At 52.7% G+C, this 17,011-nt stretch overlaps 1 protein-coding gene and 1 long non-coding RNA gene across 6 annotated transcripts in view; one reads left to right on the top strand and one right to left on the bottom strand.

Moving 5' to 3' along the window:
* The window catches only part of CYS1 (cystin 1), a 17,987-nt gene extending 12,306 nt beyond the window's left edge, over positions 1-5,681 (bottom strand). Inside the window, exon 1 of the mRNA XM_072771117.1 lies at positions 5,283-5,681. Within this exon, the coding sequence (XP_072627218.1) occupies positions 5,283-5,651 (369 nt within the window). The 5' untranslated portion in view covers positions 5,652-5,681. The remainder of the gene's footprint in view (positions 1-5,282) is intronic.
* Positions 4,101-17,011, top strand: LOC140601765 (uncharacterized). Of its 5 annotated transcripts, none has more exons than XR_012004828.1 (5): positions 4,101-5,055; positions 7,979-8,038; positions 14,355-14,484; positions 16,647-16,763; positions 16,869-17,011. It is a non-coding gene; the product is annotated as an uncharacterized lncRNA (long non-coding RNA). The 5 variants fall into 5 exon arrangements; XR_012004829.1 differs by having other exon boundaries at positions 7,979-10,935; XR_012004827.1 differs by lacking the exon at positions 4,101-5,055 and adding an exon at positions 14,752-15,158 and having other exon boundaries at positions 6,571-10,935.

Raw genomic sequence — 17,011 nt, 5'->3', positions numbered from 1 at the left:
GCCGCGGGCCTCGGGACCAGAGGGGAGCCGGGGCCTGAACCTGCGGCCTTGGGCCGGAGGGCCTTGCTGGCTGCGAGCTGGAGACGCCGTCCTCCCTCGGCTTCCAGACATGCCATCCCTTGGTTTTCTCCCTCCTTTACTGGGGTCCCCGCGGGCCCACCGAGGCCCGGCTCCTCGGTTCCTGTCTGGGCGCACACCCACGGCCCCAGGCCAGCGCCGGGCGCTCGGGGCGTCGGCGGGTGTGGCTGTTGGCGGGGCTCTGCCCGGGCCTCCCCGTCCCGCACTCGCAGCCCCAAACCCACCTCTCCCCTGAGCGCCAGCCTCCTGCAGAGACCCCTTCGCTTGCCTCTCTGTGTCGGTGTCTAACAGACACTCAAAACCGCATTGCACGTCTCCACATCAGCTAATCAATAGCAAGGACATCCTCCCAGCTGCCCAAGCCGAAAACTCTGGGGTCGTCCTTGAGCCCTTTCCCTCTCACAATCCCCCCCCCCCCCAGCCAATCCCCTGGGGACCTGGTTGCCCGTGTCCCTGGTCTGCGTCCACAGGCCAGCCCCTGGTCCCGCGGCTCACACCGCCTCCGGCTCAGGGATCCCGGCTGTGGCCCTGCCGCCCCCCGCTGTGTCGCCAGCACGCGGCCCCGAGGGTGAGCCTCAGCACAAATCGGGTGTCCTCTGATCAAAACCCTCCAGTGCTTCCCACCTCCTTCAAAATAAAAGGCAAAGGCCTAACGGTGGCCAGAGGACCACTGTGCTCTGCTCAAACGCCGGCCACCATCCGGGCCACCACCCTGTCTCCCACTACCCTGACCGCGCCCTCTCCACTCCAGCCACCCTGCCCGACCCGCTGCTCTTTGAGCAGACCCTCCAGGTCCTCCCCCCCCCAGGACTGCTGACTGGACGACCCCTCGGCTTGCGACACCGGTTCCCACAGAAGCACCACGGCCCTCGCTTCCTTCATGGCTTCGCCAAGTGCCACCTCCTCGGTGACACTTTCTCTATTAAAAATGACAATCTAGATGCACTCCTATTCTCCCCAGCCCCTGCTGACTTATTTTTTTAAGGTATTTTTTTATTTGAGAGAGAGAGAGAGAGAGTGGTGAGGGAGGGCCAGTGGGAGACGGAGGGAGACAATCCTGAGCAGACTCCAAGCTGAGCAGGGAGCCCGATAAGGGGCTTGGTCTTACCACCCTGAGATCATGATCTGACTGGAAATCAAGAGTCGGACACGTAACCATCCAGGTGGCCCTGCTTTATTGATCTTTATACTTTAGTTTGTTGGACTTTATACAATCAGAATGGTAGCAGAGGTTTTGTCTACCTGGTTCATTGATGTATAACCAGCACCAAGAACTGTACCTGACGCGTGCGGACGCTCCATACCTGAATGGAGGCACCTGGGTGGCTCAGTAGGTTAAGCTCCTGCCTTTGGCTCAGGTCATGATCCTGGGGTCCTGGGATGAGTCCTGCATCGAGCTCTCTGCTCAGCGGGGAGCCTGCTTCTTATTCTGCCCTTCACCCCACTCATGCTCTCTCTCTCTCTCTCAAATAAATAAAGTCTTAAAAAATATATTTTAAAATATATGCTGAATGCATGGATCAATAGACAGTACATTTTCTCAATTAATAGAGCACTAAGTGGTAGAGGTACTGCTACATTTTTTAAAAAAACTATAATTTGATTAAATAACTCAATAAAACCCAAACCCAAACCATTAGCTTTTCTCACATGATTTTCCCATCCTAAATAGTTTTCGGTTTCAATATCCCACTAAAATGCTTTTGACTTTCAAGGTCCACTGACTTTAGAAAAGGAATTCTTCTCCTCACACCTCACACGGCACAGGCACAGGGTTGGGAATTAATCCAGGACAGCAAGAGGACACGGTTTAGAGAACTGAAGTACATGAATTTGATGGATATTTTGCACTTATTAAAATAATTATGAATATCATGCAGCAATATAAAAAGCCATTTATGAGATAGTTTAAGTATAAAAATTCAAAACACAATATTATAATTTCAGTGATAACAACACAATGTCACTAGGGCCACTGAAGTAGCCCCTACATACATGTAGATATACATTTCTCACATACACCTAGATAGGTCGATTGATCGATCGATCATATATAGAGATGTATATGATTGCTTTAAACACCTCTTAAAAGGGGTGCCTGGGTAGCTCAGTCAGTTAAGTGTCTGACTCTTGGTTTCCGCTCAGGTCATGATCTCAGGGTCATGAGATAGAGCCCCGCGTCAGGCTCTGGGCGTGGAGCGAGTTTAAGTTTCTCTCTCTCTGCCCCTTCCCACCCCATCCCCTCCAGCTCTCCCTGTCTTAATAAATAAATAAATAAATAAATAAATAAATAAATAAATAAAAATACTTCTTAAGACTTAATTTGCAAAATTCCAGTTTTAGGATACGGCAATACCTCACTCTGATCCAGCACCCTTAACTGTGTCAGGAAAACAACCAATCATTAAGAAATAAGACAAAAAACGAGCACTCGATCAACTAAAATAATTGCCACAAAGCCCATTGGCTGAAGAGATGATTCTTCGGGCCAGGAAAGAGCATCTCCCAGGCCCGCCCTCGGAGGGCCCTGCTCTTCCTTTAAACACAGAGTTAGCGGGCATGGTTATGTGAGTCTACCCTCCGAGGGCAGCTCGGAGAGGCGTCCACGAGGCCGGGGGACTCAGAGAAGCTTGCTTGGCTGCATTGTAGACCGACAATGGTTAAAACGCGACAGTGGTAAGACCGTGGACCGAGGCAGAGAGCCAGTAGCAAGTGTCTCAGCTGTCAGGGCCACTTTGGTAAGAAGGGTATAGCAGCCTGGCCATCCAGAGGCTGACCTCTGCTCCGCCATACTGTGTGGCTCTAGCGAAGTTCTTGACCTCTCTGTGCCTTAACCTCTCTGTGTTCTGTCCTTCCCATCTGTCAAAATGGGCGATAATAATATTAAAGATGAAAAGAGTTAATGCATGTTTGAGACCCAAGTGCACATTAAATGTTGGATCAATATTGATCCATGTGCATACCAAGTTTTCCCTAGCTCAATGACGTCTTGTTAACTCAGTCTTGTAAGAGGTACAATTGCCGAGACAATCTATCAAAGGACGGAATCTAGCAAAAAGCCTACATCTCACACTTGAATATACAGGCAGTTAACCTTCCGCGACCTTTACAATCAAGAAATTAGGAGCCCTGACCTTCTCGCTTTGTCTCCCCACACCCGGAAAAAATTGGACTCCAGGAGCTTTTTTACAGACCTAATAATCTAAGATGCTAGGATTCACTCAAGAAACATTTATGGCCCAGAGGATACATACAATCCACATCCGTACGATCAGCCACGGCTGGCCAATTTTCCCTCCTATCTCCATCTCCTCGGCCCTCCGACTGTCCTGCTTCTTCCGGGGCCTGCTCACCCAGACCACCGGGGCAGCCCCCAGCTGGCCACGCTGGCCTCAGACTTGGCCCCGTCCATCCCCCCACAGCCCCGGGTGTCAGCTTCCTAGAACACAAAGCACCGCTCCCCCTAGCCCTTCAGGGATAGCCACAGCTCTTATGGGGAGGTCCAAACTCCTCAATGTGGGGAACCCCTTGCACGACCTAGGGTGGCATGACGCGTGCCCTCCAGGGCCTCTTCACCCCCCACCCACAGCCTGTGCACTGCAGGCCCCACCCCATCGCCTTTGACACACACATGCACACGCACAGGCACCCAGGATTATCTCTGCACAAATGCTCATCTCTGCTCGTTTGCCTGCCTAAGGCCACAGATCCTTCCAGATTTGGTCAAGTGCTGTCCTTCAGGAGTCCACCCTGACTTCTCCAGGGGATCTGTCACTCCCCCTTGGACTCGCTACCCAGGTGCACCTCTCACCGAGCTGTGCTCTGCCTTTTGTCTGCGGGTCTCCCCACCCCCCACCCAAGAGACTGTGGCTTTCTTCTGGGCAAGGATCGGGGGCCATCTGTGCTCGCTTTAGCGCCTAGAGGGGTGCCGGGCACACAGACATAGCGGAAAGAGTGAGTCCGGCAGCCCTGCACCCGGGGAGCCACTGATGCTCAGTATATCAGGGGCAAATCCATTTTTTTCTTTTCTTCTCGTTTTCACTTCTAAAGTTTCCAAGGCGTTTGAAACTTGGACACTAGACGATCGCTTCCAAGCTCAGAATTTCCCCCAAATTTCTCTACTGTTTATCCATTTCTAGTGTTATATAACCGAATGGTGACGTAGTCTCGAAGGAATCCTGCGAACGAATTTAGCCCTGCTTGCTGCCGATCAGTTCGGGAGGGTAGGGGGGGACAGGAGGGGGGGGGCCTATCCCGGGAGGGGATAGTGGCTCTGCAGGATTCTCTGCTCCGTGGCTGCCCCAGAAGACGCTTCCCGCTTCCCGGTCCGAGCAGTTAAGCAAAGCCTGCGGGGCTGCAGGGAAAGAGGTGCCGCCTTTGGCACCGTCCTGAAGCCCAGGAGCCGAGGGTAAAGATCTTGTTCCTGCTGCTCCGCTGAGTGAAGACTGTTGCCAAAGCCGAGGGCTTGTTTTTATTGTTTTTGTAGAACAACGGGGCTGTTATTACAAGTGTTCTGGAAGAGAGGATCCCGAAGCCAAAAACAGATTCCACAGCATCTTAAAAATAGCCGGTAGCATGTGAATGGCCTGACTAGCCAGGCAAGGCTCTGGATGTGTCTGACACGCAGGGCATTTGTGAACCGCTGCGTGGCTACCGGTGCCACCACTTAGCAGCCTCGCTGGAGAGGACGGCCAGCACCCCGACAGCGCCCCGCGGCTGGAGGGGCCGGGCCGGCCTGTGCTTCCAGAGCCGCCGGTTCTAAGGGGAAGGGGAGGCGGAGCTCTGGCCAGAAGGCAGCCCGGGGGACGCGTTTCTGCCAAGGGATGCGCGTCCCTGCTCTTGCAGGCTGCTCCCAGCACCCGCACCCCACACTGGACGCAGGGAGACCCGCACCCAGAAGCCGCAGCCCGGGGGGGGGGGGGGGAGGAGAGGCCGCGCGGGCCGCAGAGCTCGGAGGCATTCGGAGGCACAGAGGCGGTGGGTGACACTGGGGACAGAGGGGAGCCTGGGGGCGGGGGAGGGGGGAGGGGGGAGGAGGGAGGGAGGGAGCGCAAGGCTGGGGCTGGGGCTGGGGCTGGGGCCTGGGACCTGGGACCTGGGGCTGGGGTCAGGGAGCAGGGGCTGGGGTCAGGGAGCAGGGGCTGGGGCAGGGGCTGGGGCGGGGGCAGGCGCGGCCCCAACAGCGCCGCGGCTCCCACACTCACCGGGCTCCCGGCGCCGGCTGCGGGTCGGGGCGGCTCCGGGCCCCGCGGGGCCAGCTCCCCCGGGCCCCAGGCCGCCGACTCGGCCAGCAGCTGGTCCAGCAGGCGCAGGGTCTCGTCCCCGCCGTCGGGGGGCGCGGCGGGGCCGGGGCGGGGGCCGGGGCCGGGGCCGGGGCCGGGGCCGGGGCCGGGGTGGGCCGCGCGCTCAGCCGCCTCCGCCTCCCCGGCCTCCTCCCGGGCGGCCGCCGCCGTCGCCGAGGCCAGAGGCCGCGTCCCGCCCTCCGGGGCCGCCCCGCCGGGTCCCGCCCGCCGACTGTCGGGGCCGCGCAGCCGCCTCAGGGCCCGGCCGCTCCGGCTGCTGCCGCTGCCCATGGCGCCCCCGCCGCCCGCCCAGCAGCGGGTCTCGCCGCCCGAGCGCGGCCCCGGGGCGGGAGCGCGGCCGGGGCGGGGACGCGGGAGGGGGCGCGGCCGGGGCGGGGATGGGGGGACGGGATGGGGGGACGGATCTGGGGGCGGGGGCGCGGTCCTGGCCGGGGATGGGGGGCGGGGGGGGACGGATCTGGGGGCGGGGACGCGGCCGGGGCGGGGACGCGGGAGGGGGCGCGGCCCGGGCGGGGATGGGGGGACGGGATGGGGGGACGGGATCTGGGGGCGGGGGCGCGGTCCTGGCCGGGGATGGGGGGACGGGATGGGGGGACGGGATCTGGGGGCGGGGGCGCGGTCCTGGCCGGGGATGGGGGGCGGGGGGGGACGGATCTGAGGGCGGGGACGCGGTCGGGGGCGCGGTCCTGGCCGGGGATGGGGGGACGGGATCCGGGGGCGGGAGCTCGGTGAGGGCGGGGACGCGGCCGGGGGCGCGGCCGGGGCGGGGATGGGGGGCGGGGGGGCACGAGGAGGCGGGAGGGGGTGCGGTCCTGCCGAGGATGGGGGCGGGGGGCGACGGGATGGGGGGGACGGGATCTGGGGGCGGGGACGCGGTCGGGGGCGCGGCCGGGGTGGGGGTGCGGCCGGGGCGGGGGAAGAGTAGGGGGGACTCGATCTGGGGGCGGGGACGCGGGAGAGGGCACCGCAAGGGGTTGGGGTACGAGTCGGGGCCTGGGGGCGTGGGAGTGAAGGCGCTAGAGGGATGGGCGGGCGACCAGGGGATGGGGATGCAGATCTGGGTTTGGGGGGGGAGCGCTAATGAGATGCAGGGGTGCGGCTCCGGGCCTGGAGGGTAAGGGGTAGAGCAGGGATGGGATCCGGGGGCGGAGACACGGAAGGGGGCGCAGCCGGGGTTTTGGGTGCAGACCCTGGAGGGGTAGTGTAGGGCACAGAGAGCGAGGGCACAGGAGAGAGGGGCCGCCCGGGAAATGGGGTGCAGACCCGGGCTTGGAGGGATGGCTTGGATCCGGCTCGGGGGTGAGGGATCCAGACCCCGGGGCGAGGGCCAGGGCCAGGGGAGGCCGGGAGGCAGGGCACACCCAGGCCTGTGCGCGGTTGTGCTGGGAGCTGGAGCCCGGTGCGGGGCACTGGGGTGGGGGGTCGGGGATACCAGGGTGGAGTGCCCCCTCCTCCTCAGTCTCCTTCCCGCTCTCCTCCTCCCCGCCTAGGGTGGGAATCCCCTCGCAGGTCCACCTGCAAGGCTCTGGCTCCATGACCCTCAGGTCAGCCAGGTCCCCCCTGCCTGGGACTGGAAGCCCGGGGCCCGACAGGCCTTGGGACAAACTCCGCAGGGCTTTTGGTTCATTTATGGAAAACACAGCATGAGGACGTGATGAGAGTAGAGAGGTGACATCACAGCCTTGCCCCACCAGACCTGGGTGGGTGGTGGGCACCGTCGCCTCGCCAAGCCTCCCATTCCTCAGATGGAGCCAGCGCCTGAGGATTGATAATGCGTGGGATTTCTACCCTAGTGGCCTCTAGGCCTCAAATTGCCACCCTCTCCCTCCGCTGGAGGAGGGAAGGGGCCACCCTCCCAGGGGACAGTCCCTCCAGTCTATGGGCTGGCTGGCGAGCAGCAGGCAGGGTGGCCCTCTCGTTGGGTCCATGCTCCTGCCCCATCCGAGACCAGTGCCCCAGCCCTGAGCCTTCTCCAAAACCCTCATAGTAAAAAGCAACCACTGTTAGGAAAGAAAAATTATAAAAGAGGGAATAGAGAATGCATCCCCCCACCCAGGAAAAAAAGCAAAGGAAAGACCGGTAGATACTAATCATAATTCTAGATTTTGGTCATTGGCTAGTAAAGAAAAGAAAAATGGTTATTATTTTAAATGAACTAACCCCAAAATAAGGGCAGAAGGCTCCTAGAAACAGTCTGCTTCAACCCCAGCGATGTTATTGTTGGTCTTGCCTGTATTGTTTAGACTTGATTTCTTCCTCTTTTCCACTTACTTAAAAACCCAACTCTGGTTCCAAAGTAAGACAAATGCCAACATCGTGAGTCTCACTCACCCATCTCGACTTGGCGTCAAGCAGAATCTTGACCGAGTTGCAGAACAGTTGGTGAGGTGAAATGTTGGCTAACCTTTTCCAACCATGGACTTGAAATGTTACTGTTTTATCGCTCCACGAGTAGGGATTAAAAGCTTTATGCCAGAGAAGATGGAATAAACATGGGACTCAAGTTCATTTTTATTTATGTTATTATCAACAGACCAAGGAAATCTTTCTAACATTCCCCCCACACACACCTTTTTTCTTCTTTTTTTGACATACAGCCTCAACCATCCAGATGTAGGAGATGGGCCAAATACATTATCTGAAGTCATCTGGGTGCTGTAAGTCTACAGATGTGTCTAATTTGGAAGCTATTGATAGAAGTTTTCTGTTTAAAAAAACAAATCTCATCTTGAAACTCTTTAAGCCTGGAAAGAGAAACATTCAGTGGGGAAAGACATTTTTCTTGAACTAAGTTCAACTAAGTTTAATCATTTAAAGGAAAACATGTTTTACTTCTGCCCAAGTAGAGTCTAGTCATGTGACTCAGTTTAACTATATTCAGAGCTCCCTGTGTTCACCTCCCAGGGCAATTGATGTTTCTGACCGCTCTAGATCCCAATCTTTTTCCCCAGACTTGTCTAGCTTGCTTTGCTCCAATGACAGTAAAGCCAAAGACTGTTCTTGCCACTCTGAGAATCCGTTTAAGAATCCAGCTTTGGAGACCTGGCTTCCAACAAATATGCTAAAAACCCAGATTGATTTTATTAGTAGTTTCCCATAGTAAGCAAACAACCTAAGTTTTCCTACATGACTAATGCCTCCTAAGATCATCTCTAGAAATAAACAAGACTCTCTCTGTCCCAAGGGGTTAACAAAATCCCAGGAATATTGGGACATAGGAAATGAGGCCTAATCCCTCTTACGGAGGCATCTTGGCAACCTTACCTCTCCAGCGAAAGGACTTCTTTATGCAGTGACCCTGGTGGTAGCTGTGAGGGGGATGGAGGATGAGATCCAGCTGGGGAGCCGTCTGCTTAACTCCTGGAAAGTAATAACTTCCTTGCAGTGAGCAAATTAAACTTTGGGAGAGAATTGTAGTTGTTGATACTTTCAGCAGGACATGTGTCCTGAGTGATGTTTTCCTTGGCAACAGGACTAGCCTGACATCTGGAGATGAAGCAGGTACTCTACTTACCACAACCCAAGGACCACCCCCCCTTTTTTTCCACCCCCCTTTTTAAGCCCTACTCGAGTGCCCTACTTCAGGGACTCTACAGATCTACTATCTCTGCTCAGGACCTCTATAATCATCCACCATTCCTGACATCGCCAGGGATTGTGTGAGGCGAGATACACTGTGCAGGTTCTGGTTATTATGAATATACAGAAAGATCATATTTATATTCAGGTGAAAAATGAAACAGCATTTGAAACACAGGCAAGCCATGTTTCTATTTTTAATGCTGAATCAGTAACTTGAGAGAGCCACGATGCTATCAATTATTGCTGATACCTTTGGATGGCAGCGATGTCATAGAATTACTATTGTCTTCTTGCAGAGTGTCCACGCTTTTGCATTTGGTTTCATGGCTTCACCGCTGAGCGGGTGGAGAGAAGTGTAAGGAAGAGTTGATGCTATTCATTAAGGATAACCAATGAATTACAAAACTCTTTTGCAGTATTTAGTTGGAAATAAGAAATCTTTAAATCCTCAGAGTTGGCACATTTTCATCATGAGAAGAGGGTGTCCAGATGAAACAGGAAGAGAAATTGCAGCCCGTGATGTCAGAGGCTGAAGAGGAGATAGGAGTCAGTCTTCCAACAGTGAGGCTCGGGGACTTGGGCAGCACGTATGAATGAAAGTGGGAGCAAGAAGTAGGGGTACAAACCAGAAGATTGATGGAAGGTCTTCATACTGACAGTGCATCATCCTTTACCTCACCCAGCTCACGGGTAAGGAAAAAGGATGGGGTCACTGGTGCAGAGCTCTGCTGCTGTGCAAAAAAGACACTTCCTGGTGAGGTTTTACCTGGAGTGGGGAGCTCTGGTTGTGGGGTGTTCACAAGGGGCAGGAAGCAGGCCATCTGGAGTTGGGCTATGCTAGGTTCAGGTGCCCACACCGGGCCCAGTGAGCTATGGTGCCGTAGCCTGTGTGGCTGGGGCTGTGGACAGGGCGAGCAGCACGACTGTCCAGTACAGCATCCGTGCTTGCTGGTCTCAGGGGACCTGTTCCCTTCTCCCTTGTAGGTCCATTGCACAGACAGCCAGAGCCTGACTCACTGTCCCACACACACAACTTGGAGTTGGAGACCTAGAGGCTGCTCAAAGCTTACTTAGACTCTAGGCTTTGTGAGAGTTCTGTTTCATCCTGTGAAAGTTGTGTAGCAGGAGGGGAGAAGGGAGGAGGGAGAGGGCAGTGGCAGGAGGGGGCAATGAAGCCAGGGCGAACATGGCCTTAACACGTTTTGATTATGGAAGTTAACCTTTGCGATACCACTGGCCAAAGAGCATGCATCATGGCTCCTGAGGGGCTCAGTGGTTGAGCGTCTGCCTTGGGCTCAGGTTGTGATCCCGGGGTCTTGGGATCAAGTCCCACATTGGGCTCCCAGTAGGGAGCCTGTTTCTCTCGGTCTGCATTTCTACCTCTCTCGCTCTCTCTGTCTCTCTCTCTCTGTCTCTCATGAATAAATAAACAAAATATTAAAAAAAAAAAAGACCATGCATCAAACACGAAACATCCAACTTTAAGCCCGAACAACCCCACCGTGAAGGGCAACTGCAACGTGAGACCACCCTGTTCTGGTAGCTTTTGCACAGAACCAGTGCATGGTCCCAGAGAGCTGGGGAGATGCTTACTACATTCCAACTTCTTCTGGAAGACCTGAGAATTCCCCAGTGAATTGATCAGCTAAAGGAACAGAGGACTCCTATTAAAGGTCAGGTTAAACATTAAGTTTGTTGGCCCTTTCGTTCATAGTGTTTTAATTTGTTTAGCAGCCTTGAGTCTCAGCCTGCTCATTCGGATGGATGCCTGGGAATTGTTTGTACAGGTCCTCCTGCCGGGAAGGACCACCTGGCCTGTGGAATGCAATCAACCACCACCCAGGGAGGACACCTGGCACTTTCTGGTCCCTTTAGAGACGTTGGCTCCTTAAAGGAGCCCTTCAGCAACCTCATAAGGTAGATACCATTTTATGGATGGCAAAGCTGAGGCTCAGAGGAGCAGCAGAAGCCAGTAAGTAGCAAAGGTGGGACTCAAACCCAAGCCTGTCTGGTCCTCATGGTCTTTTCATTATGCTAGCTATACCCAAATATTGCACAACTGAGCTCTAAGGAGCTACCAACCTAGTACCCAGGGCTACCCATGTAGGTAAGGTGACTGACCATTTCTCTTTGTTCAGGACTGAGGGTATTCTTGGGTTGTGGGACTTTCACCCAATGAGTCCGTTGCCCCACATGTAGGGTTCTACAGGTGATTTACTGAACAAAAGTGCCTGGCCAAGGAGCAAGTAGAGGCTACAATTCAGCCATGCTCTCCCCTCTGCATCGGCCCGCATCCCCACATTGGGCTCCCTGCATGTAGCCTGCTTCTCCCTCTGCCTCTCTCTGTGTGTCTCTCATGAATAAATAAATAAAATCTTAAAAAATATATAAATAAATATAAATATTTGCTGCCAAAAGCCTGTTCTGCTGGGGGTTGCTTCTTGCCGTGGCATAACCTAGCCCCACAGCACCCCATGGTGAAAAAACGGACATTGACTCTGTGAGCTGTGCATAGGCCTCTGGAGAGGAGTAGAGTAGGATTGGTAGTTTCCGAAGACCACCCTAGTCTATCTCATTGAGATTGTTAAGCATAAATAGGTTTTGTAAGAGGGTTTGTCTTAAATACATTCTTCGAAACGAAGTTCTTTAAACTTTGACCATAATCTTCTTCTGATAAAAGTTACTTTAATAGTACTTGTGATGGTCAATTTTAGGCGTCAACTTCACTGAGCTAGGGGACACACAGATAGCTGGTAGAACAGTATTTCTGGGAGCGTCTGGGAGAGTGTTTCCAGAAGACATTAGCATTGGGACCCCCATGTCCTCCCGCCCTTGGACATTGGTGCTCCTCGTTCTGAGGCCTTCGGGCACAGAGTGAGTTATGCAACCAGCTTTCTGGGGGCTCCAGGTTGCAGATGGAAGATTGTGGGACTTCTGAGCCCCTATGACCGTGTGAGCCAGTCCCCATAGTAAGCCTCCTCTTACATATACCGCATTCTGCATATCCTACTGGTTCTGCTCTCTATAGAACCCTGGCTAATACACCAAGCCTCGTAAAATCCCTGAGAAATAAAGAAAGCAAATTTTATTTCCCTACATTGATCAAAAGTTAGCACTTTCTGGTTGGGGCAGCATGGGGCTTTCTCTGCATAGTTCGGTGTTGTCCCAACACTGCCATAGATCAGCACGGCCAGCAGCCTCCCTTCTGGGCTCAGCAGACCTCGGATCTTGAAGACAGTGGGGCAGATGGTAAGGAAAGGGTCCGTGAGAGCAGGAGCGGGGCTCTACCCAGGACAAGAGGCCAGCCATCCTTCTGGATCAGTAACCACCATTCAGACTTGAGAGGTTTAGTTGTTTTCACTTACTGGATTCTCTGTCTTAAAACTGCACCTGGGTGGCTCAGGGGTTGAGCATCTGCCTTTGGCTCAGGTTATGATCCCGGAATCCTGGGATCAAGTCTTCCATCGGGCTCCCCACAGGGAACCTGCTTCTCCCTCTGCCTCTCTCTGTGTCTCTCATGAATAAATAAATAAAATCTTAAAAAAACAACTGCACCCCATAATAACCTTACACCTTGGTCGACATGGCTTCTGCTCATCTGTGCTTGATGTGTTTAAGAGAAGAGACAGGTAGACCTGATGATGGGCTATTTTGTTCAGGGATCGGCAACCTACAGCCAGCAAGCCCAAAACAGCGTCCACCTGTTTTTGTAAATAAAATTTTATTGGACACAGCCATGCCCTCATTTTTTCATGTGCAGCCCTCCTCTGGTTTTACATCATTCTGAAGGTTGAGTAGTTGCCTCAGAGGCCCTTTGTCCTGCAAAGCCTAAAATATTTACCATCTGGCCCTTCCCAGAAATTGTGACAATTCCCAGGTTAGTTGAAAGGCCTCTGAGTTTCACCCAGTCGTTCCAGATGATATAGCTTATTCCTGCGAGCAAAGGAAGTTAATATTAACCACCTAAGATTTTTAGTGACTTATTTCTGCCTTTGTACCTTACAGCACATTCTCACCCAAGGCCTTGGGTGAGCTTGTTGAACTATGAAATACAAAGTAAAAGATTCTTGTAGACAAATCACCCTTCTCAACTATTTAAAAAAAAGAGGTTATTTATTTACTTGACAGAGAGTGAGAGAGCACAAGCGGGGGAGTGAGAGAGGGAGAGGGAGAAGCAGACTCCCCGCTGAGCAGGGAGCCCAACCTGGGGCTTGATCCCGGGACCTGGGATCATGACCTGAACCAAAGGCAGACACTCAACCTACTGAGCCACTCAGGCACCCCAGCCTTCTCAATTTTTAAATTCCTTCTTTTGTATGAGCCAGAAACTAGATCTGCAAGCCATCCTTATATTTTTACTTCTACGGTTTTTTTCTTACAGGTGAAATGTTGAAAGCAATTCCATTCCCCTCATTTTTTTCTCTTATTCACACACAAAGGGGAAAATCTATTTCCAGTTTTTGTAAGCATCAACACTAGGGATGTATTAAGAGTTATTTGAATCCATTTCAAGTTATTTGAATACATATCCAATTACGCTTTGATTCCTTAAACTAAAAGCAAACTTATACCAAAATGAAACCATCAGAAAAGAAACTCAATCTGTTTGAATGAGTATATACCCCACATATATTCGAGTAATTCTACATAAAATGATAAATCTGGGGGATAAACAAACAAATGATCCATAATCTCAACCCTCAGGGAATTGGGAGACCAGTGGGAGAGACAATAGTGTTAAAAAATTAAAATAAAGGGAGACCTGGGAAATAACAAATACAAAATATAGAGGAAGGAGGATTAACATGAGTTAATAACGCTAAGAGTGGTCGAGAAGGCATCACAAGGAAAACACCAAAGCTGGGTTTTAAAAGAGGAGCAGAAGTTGCATCTTGGAAAGCAGAGTTCTGAAGGCATGGGATATTGGGAAGCTTGGTGTGAGGGCAGAGAGATGAGAGCTGGCACCTCCTTCCAAATGCCCTCAGAGAGCCCAGGACACTTGCCCACAGTCACACAGCTCATCAGTGCCAGAGCCTTGGGCGGTCCCACTGCAGAGCCCATGCTCCCCTAACACCCACGTGTCCTGGCCCCTGGCTGTGCCCTCCACCACCAGTGAGCCACCCCAACTAGCAGACCAGCCGACAGTAGCACAACTGGCTTTGGTGGCACTTATGTGGCACGTGCCCCTGTCCTCTGAGGAGCCTCTCTTGCAGACTGAGGCCGTACCAGCATCTTCCACCCCTTAGAAAGATCCCAGTCCATCTTCAGTGTGCATCACCCGGCCCTCACGTGCCCAGCTCTGGTGGCCGACTGCAGAAGAGAGTTATCTGAATGTGTCTGGAGCCTTGACCGTCCTGGCGACATGCATCTCTGCGTCTCTTCACTGTCCAGATAAGATCAGAGCACCAGCTATTCTCAAAGCAAACTTTGGTTGCTGTGGTAACTGGGCCATCAGATGCTTCCTGACTTAAATAGTGCCAGCAACTGCGCCCTGGTCTTATCTCTACAACCCAGCGCTGGGGTGAGTCAGCCTCTGGTTGCAGAACTCTGGGTGGGGGTGCCCCGCGGGGGTGAGGTGGGGCGGGGTAGGGGAGTCTCTCCCTACTAGCTGCGTGTTCTCCAGCCTCAGGAACACTTTGATCTTGGTGGAGTCCAGCAGAGCTTTTCTTTAGCCATCTGTGTTTGTTGGGGAATCTGGCATCACAAGGGGGCTTTTTGCTGCCTTCTAGACCCAGCTCTGATTTTGATTTGTTGTTGTTTGGTGTTTTTTTTTTTTTTTTTTTTAAAGCAATCTCTATACCCAACATGCGCCCCGAACTCACAACTCCAAGATCAAGAGCCATACACCCCCTCCACCAACTGAGCCAGCCAGGTGCCCCCCAAGCTGTGTTGATCAGATGTGGCCAGGGTGTCCAAGGATTGGCAGTCCCCAAGGCCAAGAGCTGCAGCGAGCCGGGGACCAGGGCGGTGGGCCAGGCCAGGGAAAGAGTCCTGTGTTGGCTGCTCCCCTCGTGGTGCTGGCTGCCTGGGCCCGTGGCCGGAGCTCCAGGTGCCACTCGCCCCAGACCGGTGCCCAGACCTGGTGCCCAACAGGAAAGAAGAGAGGTGCCAGGCGGTTAACAAGAAGACGGAGAAACTGTCTCAGGTTAGACAGTGAGGAGAGGTGGCAGGGATCCTGTGTCACAAAAAATGACGGTAAGGGAATATTCAGGGCATGGAATCAAGTCTGCAGGACCGTTGATAGTATCGTCCACAGTCAGGGTCTTGGTTTCGCAATCCTACAGTGGTCATGCCACACGTTGACGCTAAGGGAAGCCGGGTGCCCCATGCAAACACTGTACTATCTAGGCAAGCCTTCCATAGGTCTAAAATTATTTCAAAATAAAATGTTTAAACACCGTGTGTTTTTCTTCGTTAGCATAAAAGGAGATACTTCCTTTCCGATCCTGGGACCTCATAAACTAATTTCGCCAGACTGCCTTGATTCTTTGTCTCCCATAGGGTGACACAAACATGTCACTCAGGCCAGGAAGCTGCGGGGAAACAGAGCGAAGAGCAGCTGGCCTCTTCTTAACACTACAGCCTTTACCTAGATTCTTTACTGTTCGGGTTACTCAGGCCAAAAACCTTTGGGTCATCCCTGACTCCTCCTCTCTGTCACAACACACCTTCAAACATCAGCAGTTCCCTTGGTTCGGCCTTCCAGTTACAGATCCAGAATCTGGTCATTTCTGACCACCTTCATGACCCCCTCTCATTCCTCTGCCAGCCTCCCTGCTGTCCTTGCCCATCCCCAATCATGCCAGACACATGCCCACCCCAGGGCCTTTGCACTGACTATATCTGTCACTCATTCAGAAAGCTGCACTACTCACATCCATTCACATGGACGGATCCCTCTTTCTTCCATTTCATCATTGTAGGGAGGCCTATTTTAAATCAACCCTCCACCCTACATTTCAGACCCTCTTTATTTTGCTCTATTTTCTCTCCATAGCTCTTTCTCCTTCTAATATACAATTTAATATACTTATTAGTTTATTGTTGGCTTCTGTTTTCCTCCTGCTAGAATGTAAACTCCTGGGGGCAGGAATTTTTTCTGTATTATTCCCTACCATTTGCTCCCAGCACCTAGAATAGTACCTGGACGTCAGTGACCACTTGTTGAGTCAATGATTAGTGGGCCAGAAGGATATAGGATGGCCTTTTCCTCTCCAGAGACAAAGAGGAGCACAGAACTATTCTTTCATAGGTTTTTGTTCTCCTAGAGCAGAAATATGTCTGGCTACATGCATGCTGCCCAGCCAATGTCAAAACAGAAATGGGGTCTGTTCTCAAATGCTAGCTTTATGGGGCAGTAATGCTTGCAAACGAAGACTCTCAGGTATGAGTTTGGTCTCCACCATCTGTGTAGCTCCAGATAGATTAGTTAATCTCACTGCACTTCAGATTCCTCATCCATCACATGGGGATTCATAATTCCTGCATGGTCGTGTTGTTGTGAGAAGTGAATGCAATTAAGGGTGGTCATGCATCTCAAGCCATTGGCACACAATAATGTCTAGCACATAAGAAGCACTCGAAAGAATGTGAGCTAAAAATGCATTTGTAAAAGGTGACTGTTGACAATTCGAAATGCATTTTTCCCCAGAAAATTAATGAAAAAAATTAATTATTCCCTAGAGCTCCTGAGAAAATTTGGTAACAGAACTGAGAACATATAACCGGCTCCAACCTGGTACCAGTTCAGTGGACATTTCTGGAGGACCAGCCACATGCCGGCCACTGTCCCCGTGACAGGTAGGACTGACTTCTCAGGGACCTTCTGGCTCTGGAACCATCAGGTGGGGTAGAAATCAGTTGTCAGCAGCTCAAAGGACACTTAAATGCCATCTCTCCTAATAGGCAAGCTGAGGCCTGGAGAGGATATAAATAACTTGCCAAGAGTCACACAGCTGCTCCTGTCCAAAATCCCGCTCCGTTTGAGTTCAGCAGGACTGTATCGATCACCAATGGTTGGAATAAAAATGTCTCCTTTGCAATAAAAA

The sequence above is a fragment of the Canis lupus genome, chromosome 12 (assembly GCF_048164855.1).
Source record: "Canis lupus baileyi chromosome 12, mCanLup2.hap1, whole genome shotgun sequence".
In the NCBI taxonomy this organism is placed as follows: Eukaryota; Metazoa; Chordata; class Mammalia; order Carnivora; family Canidae; genus Canis; species Canis lupus.
This window is presented reverse-complemented; position numbering and strand designations above follow the sequence as displayed.